The sequence below is a fragment of the Physella acuta genome, unplaced genomic scaffold, assembly GCF_028476545.2.
Source record: "Physella acuta isolate Inbredline_101_S28 unplaced genomic scaffold, ASM2847654v3 ptg001638l, whole genome shotgun sequence".
Taxonomy (NCBI): domain Eukaryota; kingdom Metazoa; phylum Mollusca; class Gastropoda; family Physidae; genus Physella; species Physella acuta.
The window spans coordinates 33,604-54,158 of record NW_026733152.1 but is presented as its reverse complement, the minus strand read 5'-3'; the positions used below and the strand labels follow the sequence as shown (position 1 = coordinate 54,158).

At 34.6% G+C, this 20,555-nt stretch overlaps 3 protein-coding genes across 6 annotated transcripts; 2 read left to right on the top strand and 1 right to left on the bottom strand.

Annotated features, from left to right (window-relative positions):
- The first annotated feature begins 1,622 nt into the window (after positions 1 to 1,622).
- LOC131929484 (uncharacterized) lies at positions 1,623 to 4,071 on the top strand. The gene is made up of 3 exons (XM_059285727.1): positions 1,623 to 2,085; positions 2,831 to 2,946; positions 3,086 to 4,071. Exons 1-3 carry the CDS (start codon positions 1,935 to 1,937, stop codon positions 3,125 to 3,127), a joined length of 309 nt encoding a protein of 102 aa, XP_059141710.1. The 5' UTR covers positions 1,623 to 1,934; the 3' UTR covers positions 3,128 to 4,071.
- A 2,877-nt stretch (positions 4,072 to 6,948) lies between these two features.
- Positions 6,949 to 14,279, top strand: LOC131929480 (heterogeneous nuclear ribonucleoprotein D-like). 4 transcript variants are annotated; one of them, XM_059285720.1, is made up of 10 exons: positions 6,949 to 7,169; positions 8,936 to 8,976; positions 9,078 to 9,205; positions 10,005 to 10,157; positions 10,249 to 10,380; positions 11,493 to 11,589; positions 11,753 to 11,920; positions 12,536 to 12,568; positions 13,470 to 13,545; positions 14,151 to 14,279. In XM_059285720.1, the coding sequence occupies exons 1-9, from the start codon at positions 7,036 to 7,038 to the stop codon at positions 13,538 to 13,540; spliced, it is 957 nt and encodes a 318-aa protein (XP_059141703.1). In that variant the 5' UTR covers positions 6,949 to 7,035; the 3' UTR covers positions 13,541 to 13,545; positions 14,151 to 14,279. The 4 variants fall into 4 exon arrangements, with proteins under 4 accessions (XP_059141703.1, XP_059141704.1, XP_059141705.1 ...); XM_059285721.1 differs by lacking the exon at positions 12,536 to 12,568; XM_059285722.1 differs by lacking the exon at positions 13,470 to 13,545.
- A 1,073-nt stretch (positions 14,280 to 15,352) lies between these two features.
- LOC131929478 (E3 ubiquitin-protein ligase RNF181) lies at positions 15,353 to 20,334 on the bottom strand. The gene is made up of 5 exons (XM_059285718.1): positions 20,138 to 20,334; positions 17,452 to 17,591; positions 16,982 to 17,097; positions 16,756 to 16,830; positions 15,353 to 15,839 (listed from the first exon to the last, which is right to left on the bottom strand). The coding sequence occupies exons 1-5, from the start codon at positions 20,215 to 20,217 to the stop codon at positions 15,780 to 15,782; spliced, it is 471 nt and encodes a 156-aa protein (XP_059141701.1). The 5' UTR covers positions 20,218 to 20,334; the 3' UTR covers positions 15,353 to 15,779.
- Between the last annotated feature and the right edge of the window lie 221 nt (positions 20,335 to 20,555).

The window sequence follows — 20,555 nt, the reverse complement described above, 5'->3', positions numbered from 1 at the left end:
TCCGATAACCGGAAGTGGTACTTTTTCTACTTTGAATTTTTCAAAAGCCTATAACTTGAGTACTATTTCAGATAGATAAAAGAAATTTCACATGTGAGTAAAAGATCTAATTTTCTACCTTCTGTCAAATTTTGAGTAATTTCCGTTGACCGGAAGTAGTAATTTATGCTACTTCCGATTTCTCAAAAAACTAACGTAAATTTTAAAGTACTAATAATATTGCGAACTATTATGCACTTTTTTATTTGGCGTTCACTCGGTGTGCGATTCTTGTCTAAGAGATTTTATTCTATTTTTAAAACTTTAAGTATTTAAAATGGATTAAAAATCACGTCTATAGCTGGAGTTCCCATCCCCTGTTGTTTAATATAAGAATATTTGACAAAGTTTAGGGGAGATCACTCCCGGCAGTAGCGTAGCGAGGGGGGGACATATGTCCCCGGGCGCCGACCTTAGGGGGCGCCAAAATGGGTTGGAAAAATAAATTGAAAGGTTGAGGGGGTTGCAAATCGAAAGTTTGAGGGGGGGGGTGCAAATGGAAATCTCAAGGGGGGTGCAAATCGAAAAGTTTGTCCCCGGGCGCCGGGAAGGGTCGCTACGCCTCTGACTCCCGGTTTATTTTTTAAAAAGTCGACAAGATGCGCGCACACAATAACCATTAAAATGAAGAGAAAAAAACTATCGTTGGCCTTAAAATTAAATTTTCATGTCATTAAGTATTTTATTAATAAACTGCTGCTATTGAGGTTGTCCATAAATGATAATCAACATTTTTTTGCCAATTTTCCCATCCCTTTCGTTACGAATTATCAGAGCCCTTAAAAAATGACTGACACTTAGAAATTGCCCCCAATCAGAGGCGTAGCAAGGGGGGTACACATGTCCTCGGGCGCCGACCTTAGGGGGCGCCAAAACGGGTTGTAAAAACAAATTAAAATCTCATTTTAGCTGCAGTTTTGCATTATAAATATAAAACAAATATATGGGGGGGGGTGCAAATTGAAAGTTTGAGGGGGGTGCAAATTGAAAGTTTAAGGGGGGGGTGCAAATTGAAAGTTTGAGGGGGGTGCAATTGAAAGTTTGAGGGGGGTGCAAATTGAAAGTTTGAGGGGGGTGCAAATTGAAAATTGAAAGGTTGTTCCCGAGGGGGGCGCCAAATTGAAAGTTTGTCCCCGGGCTCCGGGAAGGGTCTCTACGCCTCTGCCCCAATTATCTATTTTTAAAAACAAATCACTAATGACTATTGAGTAGCACATTGAAAATTTAGTAAACCTGGGCCAGGTCAACATTGCAAACAAAAATTCATTAAAGGAGTCTAGAGAAAAATAAATAATAAAAATAACGTTTTAATAACAAGCTTTTATGTAAATGAGGGCATGTACACTTAATTTTAGTAAAGGTTTTCAATAGATAATACAGTGACCCACGCTTTTCTTTATAGCTATTAAAATTTGTTGTATAATTATAGGGCCTATATCTAAAGAAAACCATTTATGTTCTCTTTTTAGTACATAATTATATAAAAGCATGTTTTAAAATTATTTTTTCAATATTTTAAATGTTGTTACCATTTGCACAAGAAAAATGTGTGAATAACAGTAGGTATTCTAAATGAGCCGAAAAATTTAAGCCGGTTTTAAAAAATTTTGGTCGCGTTGCGGCATCGCGCGGCGGTCCGACCCCATAATACATACGCAATTAGAAACCACTGATTTAGAAAGAAGAATGGTAGCTCTGTAAGATGGTATAACTTTGCCAGCTGTATAATATAATTAAATGCTAAAAATGTTCAATTTAAAATTTTAAAATGATTTTTTTCCATGAAAAAATAATTTTACAGCCGCCAAAGTTGTATATTCCGAAAGGGCATCCAATTTGCCATAAAACTGTTACGATTTAATGAACACTCCATGTATGGGGTCGGACCGCAGTAAATGAAACCAATGTATACAAATCGCGACGACCCGCATCTAAATTTCGCCGGCTCGAGTCAAGATTGTGTTGAATTCCGGAACACCCGACCTCGGTTCAGAGCAAGATTTTGTGTTCATTCGTTGATTACAGTGGATTTAAAAACACGTGCAGGTAAGTTGAATGCATATTATATTACTAGCTATATTCTATTTATTTATGATTAACTGCTGCTTTAATACATTTGAATATTAGTGTCCGCTTATCGGTAATTGCTCCACGCTTATAAATTTTTTTTCCAAAAAATTATCTAGCCTTTTTTAAAAGTCAGTTGTATTTAATTTATGGTCACTGAAATAAAAAAGGAATGCGCAATTAAATCAAAAAGATGTTTAAAAGGATGATAGAATTTAATTTGTTTTAGTAAATTATGTTAGTTAATAACATCGGCCGATTAAACTATCAATATTTTGTCGATATTTCAAGCCGATTGTCCGCCATGTTTTTTTTTACTTTCTCGTAGTGTTGGGTTCAACTATTATATTACCGCAGCGGTTAACAGCATACTTTCAATTTATTGTAGCATTGTTTTCTTTTTGTCTTTCCTAGTTTCATAGTTAACTATTCTATACATGTGCAGTAGTTACATTAAATTTTAGAATATTACGATCTTTTACATTTTTTATCTCTAGATTTATTGTAAAGACGACTTAAAATAAAATGTAGCCCCCCTTCCATAATAGTTTAGTCCAAAGTTGTTTCTAGATTTAGTCTAGATCTACTTAGATTAGTTAGATTCACTATTGCTTTCATGTTAATATTTAGATCTAGTAGTATAACTATCTATAGTGCTTACATTTAATATCTAAAAAAGCATTGAGCAGCCTTACTTTTAATATTATTATTATTCTATTTACAGAGCAAGATATTAGCATGAAAGAAAGGGGAAACTCATTGGCCTACCAAAAATTTTGTATTGTTGTGAAAGCAACAACAGGACTCCTGAATACTTTTGAAGGAAACCATATGTCAAATGTTAGTATTGTATGCACTTTGCTTATTATTTATAATGATGTAATGTTACATGATTGATATTTAAGTTGGTATAAAGATATACAGGCCTGTTATATAAGTCAGTATATTTGAAATGCTAATTAATTGTTTTTATTCACAGACATTTTCTATACTCTGGACCAATGGAAGGATCCCTTACTAGATTCCATAATTTGATCTGTAACCTTGAAGAAGACACTCAACCAGGATATTGACTATTAATTACAATGCTACCCAACCTCATAGAGAAATTTCACAATCAGGATATTGACCTGTCTTTTTGAACCTGCTCTAAGATTTCTGATAATTGTATAAGTTAGGATCTAGACATTTCCAGAAGTTGACTTTGATCAATAACTAACTAGAAGAAATAAATATACTAGTAACAAGTAAATTTATGCTAAACAAGTCATGATTAGGAACCAGAGTAACAAAACTAGATGAACATCACAACTCTATTAGGGTAATTTAAAAAGAATTTCAGTTTAATTAGTTATCTTACTTCGTCAGTTTTTAAAATGCATGGAATTTCTTCTTATTATAGTATATAAGTAAAGAAGTAGTATAGTTATTTAGTTTTTTATAACAAAGTAATGCTAACATGTTTCCTACACAATTTATATTACTTTTTTAAAAGTAAGAACACTTTTTGCAAGATGTTAGGTAATGAAAATTCTTGATTTTGGGCGTTAAGGAAGGATGCCTTGTATTGTTTTGCAGAATGATTATTTTATGTCTCTGTGTTTATTATATATTAAGAACATCATGTGCTTTAAGTTGGTGTAAAATTTATTAAGATACCTTACTTAAATATTTTTTAATAATTTTTTGAAAAAGGATGAAATTTCTAATTTTTATAAACTGACCTTGCTGAATCTGGTCTCGCTAATTACTTTCTTTATTAATTCTTTACCTGCTTATTTTATATTAACATGGTTTGAATTTCCTTTCTTAGAACATTTATATTATTAATGTGGCTTAATTAGTTGATTTTCTATGATTTTTTAAAAATGACTGTAAATTAACTTTTTGTCTCCCTTTTCGTACTTCGGTAAAATTGTGCTTTGGCTCATTTTTATGTGAATAAATTTTCTATTTATATCTGTCTGACTACCTTGAAAAAAATTGGGTTTGCTATTTGTATTACTGGCTGTGTGTGCAAGAAATTTGAGAGTTCTAACTTAGTTATTGTAGAAGTTAGTAGGGGTCTCAAATAGACCCTTTACTGTTCAAAAAGCGAACGCATTTTTTAAGTTTTAAAAAATTCATAACTTTTTTAAAAATGGACATACATCAATAAATTTGGTGTTTCTGTTCTGATGAAAACAGTCTCTATCAGGTGGAAGTGTTAAATTTTATTTAATTTCATTATAAAAATTTCATTTTGAATACCTAATAACAGCGAGAAAATTAGTACCGTATATAGGAAATTTAATTCTTTAAAAATTAATTAGGCATCCAATTAAATTAATTTGGATGTCACACATTCAGTGTTTCTTCCAGACTTTTTTCTCCGGGGGTGGGAGGGGGTGCCTGGAAGAAACTCTGGTCACATTGTATTGTCGTTGCATCTTGACCTACGTGCCAAGTTTCAAAGACATTGGTTAGCGGTTGTTTAAATTTTGCTCGCCCGTTTCGCCCTCTGACGATGCACGACAGGCAAAAGAACGAGAATTAAGCAAGTTCAATAAAAGCTTGTAAAAACGAATGTGTGAAATCACACTCTATAAAACAAACACCAGGCTCTTCGCCGTCGTCATCAGGTCTATCTATCCATTTGGCACTTTTAGGGCCTACGAAAGTCAGAAAACAAAGTTTTGAAAAAAAAAATTTAAAAAAAAAAGACAAAGACGTTTTCCACTTAAGAAATAGGATTTTCCCCTCTAAAATACAACCATTACCACAACTATGGCTAATGTGAAATAAATATTGAGTGTTACGGTCGCACTTGAAGGTTTTAACTCACGAATGTAAAAAGTGCCAGAGCCTACGAATAAAGCAGCCCTGGTCGTTATACATCGTCACTAATGTTCGAACCCTGCTTGCCATAGTAGTAAACCGTCATCTATGCAAAGATTAATTGAGATTTTGTTCAAAACCATGCAGTGCACGGCATTTGTTTTTCATGGGTTATGTCCGTGAAGAAAAAATCGGCCCCGAGAAAGATCAAGTTTAAAATGCCTGTTGGTAAGTTAGACGCGACGAAAGAGCTATCGTCCTTAATTTCATTAATTATTCTCATGCCTTTATATGGCCTGGCCGTATTGATAGGTGATCTTTAGTTAGGAGCAATTCGACCCTAAAGCCGTATGGCGAGAGCAATTTTACCAAGAGTATTTAAGTCGAAAGCTTTTTGTCCAGCGCCATTTCATCGAGGACAAGGCAGGAGCCCATACCAGGGCAATTAAGAAGGAGGAAGTGGTTGGGGGACACAGGGGCGTAGCGAGGGGGGGGGGGGGGGGGGCGGGGGTGCGGACCGCACCGGGTGACACCATTTAGGGGGGGGTGACACCAAGGCAAAAAATAGCAAAATATATACAGAAAAAATAATAATTCCACTTAATTAAGTGATTAATTCGAGTGTTAAATAGTCTTTTAAGAGGTGCAAATAGAAAGTTTGAGGGGGGGGGGAGTGCAAATCGAAAGTTTGAGGGGGGGGGGGGAGAGGTGCAAATCGAGAGTTTGAAGGGGGTGCAAATCGAAAATTGAAAGTTTGTCCCCGGGAAGTGTCGCTACGCCTCTCGGGTGTGACACCATTAAGTGCCGCACCGAGTGACACCCGACCTCGCTACGCCACTGGGGGACACACTGCTTAAGGCTCACTGTAATGAGTCTAATGTGACACGCGGGGCGCTGGAGTGGAACCCCCAGGGAAAGGGAAAGAGAGGGCACCCAAGACAGGTCTGGAAGCTGAGTTTTGATCTTGAAGAACTGAAGACAGAAAGGATGTCTTGGAAGACTGCAAAAATAACAGCCGGGGACCGGATAAAATGGAGGGTTGTGGTTGAGGCTCTATGCTCTACCAGGAACAAACAGGATTAAGTCAAGTAAGTCAAGCCATTTCATCGGGAGGCAATAGAATCAACATCTGAGGCGATGTATCAGGCGCTTTTGTCGGTCATAATTACGAGCATGTTTTGTGAAAATCTCTGTCATGATCGAGCCCTTTTTATTGAGGCAAGACTATTGTAGGGAAAAAAAGTTAAAACAGGAAATAAAGTCACAAATGTGTATTTGTATGGAATTTAATATAGTTTTATGTATAAAATATCCATAAAGTGCAAATCAACTTACGATTCTATGTAATTTAAAGATTTTAGATATATGCGCATATGTTTATAGTAATATGCAGTGTTTCTTCCAGACTTTTTTCTCCGTGTGGGCGGGGGGGGGGGGGCACTTGATATTTTTGAGGGGAAGGGGGGCGATCTACATTTTTCGGGGGGAGGGGGGGGGCGCACACTAGTAAAAGTATATGATTACAATATTAATTCCATCTCGTTCGGGGGGGGGGGGGGCGGTAGACTTTCTTCGGGGGGGGGGGGGGGGAGGGGGCTGGAAGAAACTCTGATAATATGTATGACACACGTAAAAATATTTAGTATATAAAGTATATAGGTTTTGTATAATGGATCGATATAGAGATCTGTAGTCTAGATCTACAATTCATATACTATCAAAAATTTTGCATTATTTAATGTTCCTTATTTGGGGTCTAGGCCTAGAATTTAGATCTAACACGTTAGAAGGGCCCTGTCTTAAATAAATATTCCCGCCGCCGGTATTGACATTACATGACGTCATTGAGCAAAACAACTAATCTTTTAATAACTTAATACTATTCACATTTGTTAATTTCTAAAAATAAAATAAAAGATATGGTTTTAAAAAATAATAATAAAAATATAAAATCGTAATGGATTTTTAACAATTTATGTGAACTCGTGACAACGCGAGAAAGTATTTTGCATAAAATCACGTGACTTCTTTCTTTCAGGAAGAGGCTTGGCGTTTGTGCGCGTGGGAAGTTGGGTTAGTGTTACTTATCGTTTAATTTACACATTTTACACAATGGCCGATGAAATGCAGCAAGACGAAGGATATGATCAGTGCGAAGAACAAAATGGTAACGCAGAAAACACAGATGAAAATGCAGATAATCAACAAATGATGGTAGATGAGGAAGATGATGGGGAAGACGACAGGTGAGTGTTCTCATTCCATGCCTCCTTGTTAAAATTAAACAAAATCGAAAACGAGGCTGTAACACATCCACTTTATTTTCAACATTCCAAGTTACTTTATCGATTTTTAGACATAAGCGTTTACTGTTGACCAAATCTATGCGTTTACTTTATTCAAACGTAACCCGAATATATAAACATAATGCTAATTTTCAGAAATGAAAACCTTCGAATCTAGATTCTAGCTTTCCCCATGACACCAGAGATCAAACTTCAAGGCCTCGACTCTTCCGTAGTTTTTCCAAACCTCCAGTTGTTCCAATGGGGGTTGGGGCAAGTTAATGCGCCCCTCAACCATTCTTATTTGTAGCAGTTTTCTCCTTTCCCCCACTGATTTAGATGTAGAATCTAGGCCTAGATTCCAGGTCTATACATTACACAGTTCATCGATTTAAAATCAGCTCAGGTTAATTTCGGTTATTAAAATTAGTAGCCTAGATTGTAGCTTTAGTAAGCCTACTCTTTAGACTTTAGTTATCCTCAAGAATCAAAAGGACAAGTGGCAGCATAAGGTGGAATCTGTTTAAGTGTAAGACTGTAAAGAACACTAGACACAGCACCCTGTGGTATGGGAATTATTAAGCTCCAATCCCAACCTCACTAAACCCCAATAAGACAATTGTCTTTGGATCACTGCTAATCAGAGAATTAATCCATATGTAATTTATGACCCACTTGGCCCAGGAGGGAGATGAAACAGAAATTGGTGTATTTATAATACCAGTCTGATAATTGCATAATAATAGAATCTTCTTAAAAAGGGGTGTTAGGATATTTGTAGGTAACGAAACACATATAGGCCTAAGTCTTGCTATTTCAATGCTAACTCCAACCCTTCAATTGTTTTAAATTTTTTTTGCTCACTTATTGTTGATGCCAAATTTAAATGACCTTCGGGAGAATTTTTACACCTGTGTCTGATAATGGAATCTTCTTTTTAAAAAAAGGCTGTTAGGTTAGTGGCTGGCTTATATCAATGCTAACGCCAACCCTGGTCCTACCATACGCCTAACCCTAATTTCTAACCGTAAATGTTTTTGAGATTACAATACTACAAACAACCCAACACACCTATTTTACGGAAGAGTCTATTATCGAACACCGGTATCTATAATCATCCTGACCATCATTTGTTGAATTTTACCATACTTGTTTTATCATTCTCTGGGTGAAATTATGATTAATATCATTTTGGTTTTATTTGTTAGACAATAACTAAGTCTTTATATGTAAATTGTAAACTAGCTTGCATTTCATTTATTATGGGGTTCCTATGTATCAGGTGCATTTTTATCGTTTAATTATTTATAGGGGCAATACAAATATCTCAGTGCCACCTGTTTTTTAACCCATCCATAAAACTTACAATCCTTTTGTAGGTCATTTATGACCATCATGGTCCAGCAGAAATCATTACTACTCCCTTCCCCTTAAATTTCTCACCTTAATAATAAAACTTCTAATACCTTTGTAGGTTTACATAGAATGCTGTTCTTAAATCTCAGCCAAGCATCTTATGTAATTCATGTACATGACATTGTTCATACATAAGCTAAATGCTCCTCTGTTAAACAATTGTTTTGTTAATGATGGTGTTTAGTACCATGCTTAAAAAAGTACTACTAAAAAAATACTAATTTACTCAGCGATATATTAGTTTAGCAAATGTAGCTTCAAATTTTAAAAATTCCTTTTCCTTCTATAACATTTTATTCTGAATTCCTCAGAAAAGTGTTTGTTGGGGGTCTCAGCTGGGAAACAACAACAAGTAAGTTTTTGTGTTATTTTTTTAAAATAACTGTTAGGTATTAGTATTTTTTGTGACAACTTGCTGATTAAAAATAAATTAACACATTTTTTTTATTACAGAGGATCTCAGGGAATATTTTGAAAAATTCGGTGAAGTCACAAATTGTACACTTAAAACAGATCTAGAAACAAGGAAATCTAGAGGTTTTGGTTTTGTAGTTTTTGCAGCCACAGAAGCAGTAGATAAGGTAAGTTTTCTTCAGTCTCTTGAGTTTAAAAAGTTGGTTTAGCCCATCAGGCATCAGGTGTATAGTATTGTGGCTTTCAGGAAAATTTGGTATACATTTTCTGAGAGGATATTGGACATTGCATCCAATTGTACTAGCTCAAGATTTATTACATTTTTTACCGTTGCACGTTGAAAGACATGATTTTGTTCAGTTCATTTGACTGTTTTATTTGTTTTCCTTTAGTGAAAATAGTTTTCTGTGTTTTGATGAATGAAAAAAAATTAATAGAAATGGAAAATGTATTTTATTTTATTTAAAAATGTAACCTTGTGTACCTTTTATCCTCTATATTACTAAAATTAACAATGTTCGAGACATATCTACCTTACTGCCAAAGTCAGAATTGTTCGGCTTTTTAATGAATAATCGCGGTTTGTTCAGCTATTCCGAGTAGGTAAAAGTTTAAGTTAAAACAAAATGAGATCGTGGCAAGTTAGGAACACATTATCTTGGAAAGCAGACCAGAGAATCAAAATTCTTCTTCTAAATAGTCTTTAATCAGTTTTATGTACCATGTGCTTCACACTTTTGCCGCCCACTTTAACATGCAGGACACAAATGTTGTGATCTCTTTCAAATCACTTTAGCCTAGCATGTCAATATTTTAAAATTTTAGATTGAAATGAGAGAGATAATAAAAATAATTTGCGTTTTCTTTTTCATCACTTCCTATGTAATTGTCCATAACATTTCTGTGACCTATTTAGCTTTTATGACAGTGCAACTGCTGGTGTTATAATGTATTTTTATCATTTAGGTTTTAGCAGAAAAAGAACACAAATTGCATGGGAGAACGATAGACCCTAAACGTGCAAATCCTAGACCAGTCAACAAAAAAGTTTTCGTTGGTAGACTTGATCCAGCAATTACAGAGGATGAAGTTAAAGCCTATTTTGAAACATTTGGTCCTGTAAGTAGAAATTATTTTTTATTTGCTATTTTCACACGATAATGCATTTTTAAAATATTTAATTAACTTTCATTTCTTTTTCATTTAACAGGTTGAAAAACTTGAGCTTCCTTTTGATAAAACTAAAGAACAAAGGAGAGCGTTTTGTTTTGTTGAATTCAAAAAATTAGCAGCAATGAAGAAGTGCTTGGAACAGACAAATCATAAAATTGGCACACAAGAGGTATTGTTATTTTCCAGACGTTCTTATTTTCCCCCCAAAAACTGATAAATTCGTATCCATTGTAATTGTTAAAGTGCAGTAACATTTTGTAAAGTTATCATTCATGCTGTCAGAAGCTCTGTATTAACAAATTTAAATTTCCAACAGTGAAGCTGACCAGAAATAATTGTCTTCAAATTCATGGTACTTTGCGATTTTAAAAGTTAAACTTTGTTGTGATTCAATGTAAAGAAGCTTATACTATCAACTTTAAAAGATCACAGCATGATAATCAGCTTGTTTATCCTCCTTTGTATATTTAAAACTGCCACTGAAGCTGATTTTGTTCCACTTTCCTGCAGGAGACGGAATTGATGGAACAAAGGAGCTCGGAGTGATGTGGGCCGTGAGGTACCATAAACTCTAAGTTGGTCTATGCTCATTATAAAGATAAATGTAAACATCGATAATCCATGCTTCTTTCAAAGATTTAAAGTTTACATTTATCCCAGATTAATAAGATAATGTTTAAAGGTTAACTTAATTTTAATCTGATGGATTTTTCTCTCATAATCAAGCAGGTACCTTTATTTTTTTCCTAATTGATGGATTCCAAGCTAAATGACCAGAAATTCCTGATTTGAAAAATTAACCAGAGTTGTTAAATTTTAATTTCCCTCCCAAAATTTGCATTAATAGTACAAGAAGGTTTGGGACAGTGCTTATTCATTTTTCATAGTTAATCAGTTTGTAATTGGTCCTTTTGTTTATGTAAAACAGATTTCATATTAAATTATTTTTCAGGTTAATTTTGGCGGCTAATTTCAGGCAGAATGGTGTAAATGCATGCCTTGTATATAAACTTGTTCTCAGTGCCATTTTGTTGGGGATAATAGTTTTGCATGTTAAGACTCTGCAAACTGGGGTTCCATGAGGAGCATTACTACTTACAAACTTTTTGTTTTGTAGAGGTTTAAAGTATTTCAGTTTGCATGGTCTTATGACCCTGTCAATTGTTTCTTGGACCATCTTTTAATGTGGTTGTTAACCTGTCCCGAATCTTTTTGTGCTACTTTATTTTAGTTTTTGAGGGTCTTGTATAAAGAAATAAAACATAGATTTTGTGTGTGTAGGTCGAAGTTAAAAAAGCTACTCCACCTGGTGGTGGTAATGTAAGAGGTGGGCCAAGAGGAAGAGGATTTGGACCAGCAGGAAGAGGAGGTCGTGGAGGTAAGTGGATGGCTATAGTTAAGTTTCATTTAAGTTTGAAACCGTAGTAGATTTGATACAGTTCTTTCATTTTAATTCAGGTTATTTAACTATGCTTAGGTTTAGATAATTAATCTTCTGTATTTAAATTCTAAGAATGAAAATATTGAAAAATTATCCTTAGGTGGTTATGGTTACAATCAGGGATATGGTTATGGTGGTTACGGATATCCAGGCTATGACCAGAGCTATGGATATGGTTATGGTGGCGACTATGGATATGGTGGTGGCTATGGATATGGCGGCTGGAATAATGGAGGATATGATCAGAACTACGGTTATGGATATGGTGGTAAGTAGTGGATTTGTTTTGATTGCATTTTCTTTTAACTGTAAACGCAAACTTACAAAAAGTTATTTACACAGTGCATAATTTTGATTATTTACCATTTAAAAATTAAGCCTTAAACCAGCTTAATATTTCTGTTCATGTTTACTGATTGAGCATAGCCTTCAATAGTTTACTTTCAAAGCAGTTGTCAAGTTTTAGTTTATTAAAATGTATATATGTGTTCAAAAATTTTGCTATGTATCCATGTTTTATGATGTACTTACTTAAAATTTTTACTATTGTTTCCATTGTTTTTGTGTGATTATTTTAATCTATAAGATTTGACCATATTTTCAAATTATAATTTATGAATGTCTTAAGTCAATCAAAACACAAGAAATATTAGTCTGCATTTTTGAAACTGTAAAACTTGTAATATAAGCCATGATTCTGGAGATGGGTTTATTATAACTTATAGCTAAGAGATCAAGTGTTCAAATTCGGGTCATTGATTTTTTTTTTTAAAAAATACTTTATCTGGCTTATTGGGAAAATACTTAATCTTGTGTCTTGATAGTAACGCTGTAAATAGTGTGATTTGCAGCATATATAACAGTTTTATTTATAATTTTGAAGGTTATGATGATTGGGGCTATGGACAGGGAGGAGGTGAGTGAATCAGCAATGCTCGTATTGATCATCACTCCATCCTGCACATGGGAATGCTTTTCGACATAATTTGAATGTCATTTTCTAAAGGCTTACCAACATTTATTGTAGTTTTAGTACTCCTGAAGTACAGTTACTCCATATTTTTAGTCTATTGTTTTTCAGTTGTAACAATGTCTAGGGAACTAAAGGCATTCCCATGGAACTGCATAAATTTGATCAGCTTAGCTTCTGTGTTGGACACATTTGCTTGAACCTCCCTAACTAATATTGGCATTCATGTGAATCTCTACAGCTGATCAGATTTTTGCTATCAGAAATTGAGAGCTTGGTCAAGTTATTTGCAGTGTGTTTGTATTTCATATGACCTGACCTTGCTCAAGCCAGGATTTTAAAATTACTTTTGAGAATTTTGTTTGGTTTTTTCTGCTTTGTTGTTTTAATTTATTTTGTGTTAGTATATAGTCATATTGTAAACTAGCTGGAAATTGAATAAAGATGATAAAAATAATAATTGGTTTGAATTATTTTAATCTTATACTGTTGAATCAGCTTTCATCAAGAACCACAGAAAGATTCGGATACATTAGTGCACATTATTCATTCTTTCTCTCTCTGTCTGGGTTGTTTCTTTTTCCTCTTTCATGGTGTCTTCAAAGAGCTGCTAGTTGCGTCCTTGCTGTAATAAAATCACTAGTAGTTAGGATTTTTGTTGTTCAGTGTTGTTAGATGTATCTCGGTTAAACTAAATATTTTCGCTATCAGTAGTTTCCCTATATGGGGTTTTATTCAGATTTTAAAATTAAAAAAAAACTAAATTTCCTATTACCATTTTGGATGTGCATATTTTGGTTAAATGTAAAACAAAAAAAAAATAACGGTTTCTTGATTTCTTTGACAGGTCAGTCAAATTACGGTAAAGCGCAAAAGAGAGGCGCAGCTCATGGAGGCTATCATCCTTACAATCGCTAGGCAGGGTAGATATTTCTAATATTCTTTATTGTTAACTGCCCCTGTCACTTCTTTTGCCTTTGTTGAGTACAGTGATAAAAAGATTGTCCAAGATATTTTTTAGGATAACTGCACTGTTATCAACATAGGTGCTGTGTGTAGCGTAGTGGATTGCACATAGGTGTCAGTTGAAGTGATTCTGTTGTAAAGGGCTCTTTTCAAGACAAGTGCTGGACTTAGCTCTCCCATCTTGAAACTTGTCAGCCTTTTTACTTATCTGATTTTGATTGTAAGCAGTGATAGTTGCACTGACTATGTAAACAAGATTCAGGCTTCTTTCTGAATTCACCACCTGTGTGCTTTTGGTAGTTCATGTGATTTTATTGCAGTGGGACGTTATCTAGCAGTACTTTTGTTTGTTCTTTTTGTCTATTGTCAATTCATTATCGTTCTCATGATTTGCTAATGTCTGTATTTTTTCCTTGTATAAACAGAACAGTTTTTACAGTGCCAGTTTTTTTTGGTCTGTTATTGACAACTGCTTTTTAAAGTATTATCTTCACTGATCTTTGTTGCAGTATTTCATTATGACATCTTTTTTAACAATTTTTTTAATTTTATTTATTTTCAGATTATTGAACATAAGAGTTGGTGTAGATCTTGTCCTTGTCCAGATAGATTTTGTGGATTTTTATCACATCATTTTATGTCATTTTCATTTCTATATGTTTTACTGTATTAAAAGGCCATCTTTTTTAAATAGTCTTTCTTTTGAATTCTGTAAATACTTGTATATAGTTAGTTCAATTAGGTGTAGTTGCTGTTATAACTTATTGTAGAGATAATTCAGTTAAACCATTAATCCAAGGGTTGTGATGTTTAAGACTTAAGGATGAGAGCTGATTGTACCTGCTGTGAAATTGAAAACTATTTTACTTAATGTTCATGGAATGTAAAAATAAAGGAATACCAAACAAGTTGAAAGTGTCACACCTCGGCCACTTGTATATTAATAAGAAATTAGCTTGTTAAGTGCACAAATAGGGGACTGAGTGGTTTAGCGGTAGAGAGCTGGACTGCTTAGTCCCCAGTTTGAATCCGGGTTCAAGCCAGTAGACCGTCCCAGAGTCCGCCCAACTCTGATGGGTACCTAACCCAATTAGGGAAAGTAAAGGCGGCTGGACGTAATGCTGACCACACAATCTCTTTATATGCTAAGGTCACAGAAACAAGTGAAGTCTACTTCACTTGTCGTATAGACCGTCAGGTTGGGAAAGTGAATTTTACTTTACTAGTGCACAAATACTTTTTAAAGATTTTGAAAGTTATAAACAATTGGGGGGGGGGGGGGGGTTGGTGTGGTCGAATCTGTAAAGCTTATGGTTGCTAAACCGAAAAGTCTCGAGTTCGAACCCACGGGCAGATGAGGCTCGTTAGCTGGGGACAGCAACTTTTCTAGGAGAGACAACTCCAAAATCAAACAACTGCTGCCTTGTAGTTTGTTCTTGGTTGGACAAAGGCTATGAATGGAAGCGAATCCAGAAAGAAAAGAAGGCTGAAATCGGAGTCAACAGCGCATAACCAGTTGACATGTATCCTTAATTGTGATGGAGGCGTGGTCAAGTTGGCTAAAGCTAATGGTTAATAAGTTCGAAAAAGTCTCTAGTTCAAACCCTCTGGCAGATAAGGCTCGACCCCCTCCAACACTAAAAATTAAGAACGAAGAAGAAAAACACTTGGGCAAGACAAAAAGTGCATCGAAAAAATTATAGTTTATCTTGGGTTTCTCAATTTTAGTAATGACTATTTTAAGAACCAAGACATTAACACAATTATTTATTCTTTGCATTTTTTAATAAGTTAACACCATACATGAATAACATGATCTAAAGCCTAATCTTTTTCTTGCAAAACTGACATCAAGTCATAAGAACATGGTTCGTCCAAGTCATGATTTTGACTAGGTAGTTTAATTCTGGACTATCTAACAAGATTGAAAGTTTAATGTCTTTCAATATCAGAAGTGGGTTAAAATTTGGTTTAATTTGACTACAAACCCACCTGTGAACATTGTGATCTGTCAAGTGAAAAAAAGCAAATGCTATTGGTTCAGCTTATCTAACAGTGTTTGAATATTATTAGCCCCCTTACTGAGAAATGTGAATTGTTACACATGAAAATTTCAATCTGTTTAGCCACTGGGTCTTCCACTTTTTAAAATTACAAATGTTGCATAAAATTACATGCACACTGAAAATTTCTATCCAAACATCGAGTCATGTAGATTGCTTAATTCAAATTCTCTCTGTTTTGCTCTGGCCTGGAAATAAAGATGACAATACTTAAATTGGTCATATAGGGTAGTATATCAGTTATGCAGGTAATATTTAAATTATCCTCTTTAAATGCAATTTATGCATATTCACAGTGTTTACACTTAATTTTAAGAGGAAAAACCCTAGCAAAAAGGACGAATGAAAACAATTTTCCTACTGAACTTAGTCAGTTTTTGCCCTGGTAGCTCAAGTGTAAATGCATTTTCAGAATTAAAACTTCAAAGGTAACCAATTTGCCATTTTCACATAAAAAGTTGAACAAAATATTTTTAAAAATCAAATGCAATTTAAATACTGGGATGAAATAGTTGTTTAAATGTGATATGTACCAACAGCAAATATTACAGTAGCTCACATTAGATGATTAATTGTTATTCATGGTTAGCCATGAAACTTTCACCCACTAAGAAATGTTTCATGAGTTTAACTATGTTAAACCATGTAGTAATAATTCTTTGTGCATTTGAAGAAAACATGCTTTAGCAACAACACTGCCATTGTATAAATCTATTCTGTTACAGATAAGTTGGCTGGAGATAGCTGACATCAGTTTGGCAATAAATTTATTATTTCCCTTGCTTTGTATTTTTTTATTTATGAAACTGATAAGAGATAAAGCAGCTGAAAAGACTTAAGTTAAATTCAAGAAAAAGAAATGTTGATTTCATCAGTCATATCAGTTAAAACATATTTTTTATGCCTCCAGCCATAAACATTAAGTACCTTAGCACTTGAAATGGATTAAGGAAATAATACGGCTCCTATGTTTAACCATAATAAAAAAATAAATTTTGGCTTGATAAAATTAGTTAAACTACAAGCATTTGACTGTTTGATTACATAGTAGAGTTATTTAAATTCACAAAAGCTGAGCAACTGAATTCGTATAAAATACAGAACCTTATGTTTTTTATATTCTTCATACTGTGGGTCATCTGTTGGATATTCCTGACGACACATGGGGCAAGAATTCACCTGGAAATTTAAACAAACAATTTGGTCTGTGTCAAGCTAAGTGAAAACATGTCATTGATAATGGCTATATATTATACAACAAGAGAAGTTAACATGGCTTAAGTTAAATCATAGGAATTTAATGGTCAAACATGTGAATTCACTGGATTACTTTTCCTAGCCACGGCAATATACAGGCACAGTGAAATTGATGGTTGCATGGGAGAACTTTAGTTTCATCATCTTCATCAAATTCCATCAAACAGACAGGACACTTTATTCCTTGTGCTACAAAAAAAAAGGGTAAATGAAAAATAAATGTAGATATATCTATTTATCAAAATAAATTGACAGTTTATTTAAAAATACTTTAAAAAATTAATTTCATTTTTCATTTCAATTTTTTCAAATAGGCCAAGTATAGATGAGCAGTATCTGTTTACAAAGTGGGCTGCCTTTATTTTGCCATGTAATTTGTGAATATTAAGATAGTGGTTATACTATACCACTGTGTGAAAAAGCCAGGTAAAATTAAAAGCAGAGTTCAGTCCCTTTGGAATTGACATTAGAAAGTAAACCAAAAAATTATGCAATGGCACATTAAAAACACAGAACTTGTAGTGATAAAGTTAATTTCAATACCTGCTACAGTTGGTGTGACTGAATGGGTTGGAAGTTTATCAACAAATTCCTTGGAAGCTGGTGGTGCTCTTCCATCACTTCCAAAAAACCTATTGAACTCTATATCCCATTCTGCAGCAAACCCAGTGTCTAGCAAAAGTCTAGAAAAATGTTTAAAAAAAAATATTTACCATTGAATGTCAGCTAGTTAGTTTGTTTACATTTTAATTGCATAACCATGTTGCTATAAGAAAAATAAAACAATTGTGCCTTTTCACTAATGGTAATGTGTTGAACATTGTTTATTGTTTCAAATTGTAATTAATTGCAAAATAGAAATGTTAGGATCTGCACTATACCGCTCTCAAAGTAATTAATTGGGCTAAAGAGGATTGTAAAAGTAAAAAAGGATTGTGCACAAGATACATAGGGCAGAAGAAGTAGAGTTATCTGTTTCAATGACCTCGGCATACAAGTGGATAGTGTGGTCAGCACTATGATCAGCCACCTTGTTCCCTAACATGAGTCAGGTACCCATTCAAGTTGGGTGGGCTCAGGAACGTCGTACAGACTCAAGCTCGGGATCTGAACTTGACACTTTTGGGGTAGCAGTGCTTTACCATTCAGCCACAAATACTGGAATACTAGATTACAAATACTAAAGGGACCTATCGATGTGAGACAGGTGAGAGGGGTAGTGTGCAATTTGGTAACATGGGCTCCCTCATGAGCATTATGGCACCTATGTTCATTTTAAAGAGTGCTATGCACTATGAATATGTATCTTTCACTACGGCACTTAAATTTTAAAGAGCCCCATACAATAGCGATACAGTGGTATAATATGTCATTTGATGATTAAACCAGAACAGGGGCCATACCCGGTGCTTCTGCTGTAGTGTAACTGTTGGCTCCTGAGAGTGTCTAGCAATGCTCCTGATACATTGGCAATTGCCAAGGGGTGTCTAACTCACTATTACAGAGAATGACTAACGTACACTCAAGATTTTCATACAGCACACCCCGGGGTAGCGTGGGCAAACCCACAGTATAACAACTTAGGTCCAAGAAAAATAGTGTCAGCATTATTTACATTTAAACACATCAAAAGATACATCATTTGTAACACATTAATAAAATCATCTTCAAGTATTGCAGCAATTTGAGGGACGGTATGTTAGCATATAAATAATATAGAAGCCTATTTTCATATACTACTAGCATGCTCGTCGGTGCATTGCAGTGGTCTCAGAAGAAAGTTTGACATAATTTTTTAAGAGGGTTTCATCACATCTTACCAATCCTATTTTATTAGACGCGCGACCTTGTTTCCTATAACTGAATTATTTGAACGTAAACAATTCCTGCGCTATATTTTGTAATCAAACTTGTCGCGGCACAGGTTTGTCCACATTACCGCCCAGCATTCCCCATGTCTGAATAAAAGCCTTGAGTGTACATTAAACACTCACTTCAGAGACCTCCCAGGTGTCAGGGATGTAGAGGGGTGCTCTCCGGAGTCCCTGGCTACACTACTGCAGGGGCGAAGCGTATGGCCCCTGGTTTTGTTTAATCATCAAATGTCGTGTGCTACTGTGTCAATATTGCAGGGTACTCCTTAAAAATAACGTAGGCACCATATTTCTCAAAGGATAGAAGGATAGCCCAGGCACCAAAATGCACACTGTCAAGGCGCTGGAGGAAGCGCTTGATTCAATTTAATAAATGACAATAATACTACATCTTATCTATATTCTATCCTGCTCTTTAAAACAAACATATGCACCATAGCGCTCATAGGATAGCCCGTGACGCCAAATCGACCCCTGACTGTGCATCTAGGACGCGCCTGATTTGATATAGTCAACAATTATTGTTACCCATAAAATTTCTTAAAATGAACGACGATGCCATACTGCTCACTGAAGAGCCAAAGCTGCTTCGGGTCACACAATTGCCGGTGAGCCAGCGACTGTGTCTGTTGTAATTTTACCACTGACTATAGTAGTATGCCCTACCCGCTATACAGGACACAGTGACCTCAGCATATGAAGTGATGGTGTGGTCGCCACTATGCAAAGCCGGCTTAATTTTCCTTAACGTGTGTTAGGTACCCATCAGAGCTGGGTGGACTCAGAGACGTTCTACTAATTTGAACCCGGATTCAAAGTTGAAACTCTCAGGTTAGCAGTCTAGTGCGCTACCGCTAGGCCATGCCATCCCTGTACATTTATATATATTCTTTTAGCCTAGGGGAATGACACCACAAGGTACCGCACCAGGTGACACAGTGACAAGACCTAGCAATGCCAGCCACTGAGTTCTGCTTTTCATGCCATAAGACAATCTCTATGATCTATTCTATAATCTATAGTATACTATACTTATATTACTTAAGTTTAAAGTTTACTAGATCTAGATTAATAAAAAATTAAGGTAATCTATCATTTATTACTGGAAAGTTTTAATTCAATTCTTTATAAAGAGGTAGGCCTACAGTACATAACTACATAAATTAAAAACAAGGAAACATTTTTGTATTTTTCAAAACCTAGATTACCAAAATTAACAATATTAGGCCTAATTAATAATTATTAATTAATAGGGCCTAGGCTAATTATTATAATTTAAAAAAATTATTTATTTATTTAAATTTATAGGCCTAAACCTAAAATTATAATTAAAATTAATTATTTTAAAAAAATACCTAGCTAAATGAAGTGCATGATTAGGTGTTTGTCCTTCTTCTAATGGCTGACAATTATGTTCATCAAAATAAGATGCCATTATCCTTTGATATGTCTGTGTCCTAAACTTAATCACTGTCTATGAATGTATTATTATTTAGTCCTAACTAGTATTTTACTAAAAATGCTGAGTAATAGTTATAAATCGAAATAGAAAATAGTATTTCCGGTATTTGTTAAAAAAGCGAAGTTTAATTTTGATAATTATTAGTATAGGGTAAATACCGGTAATAATATGAACTCCGAGTGAGTTTATTATCAATTCTTTTTTTTTAAGTTAGCAGTGTACTACGTTATAAAAAAAGATGCAAACGCTCCGCTGGCCCAATACAATAAGCAACTCTAACAGTGTTACTGTCAGGCTTCTCTGTAATATAT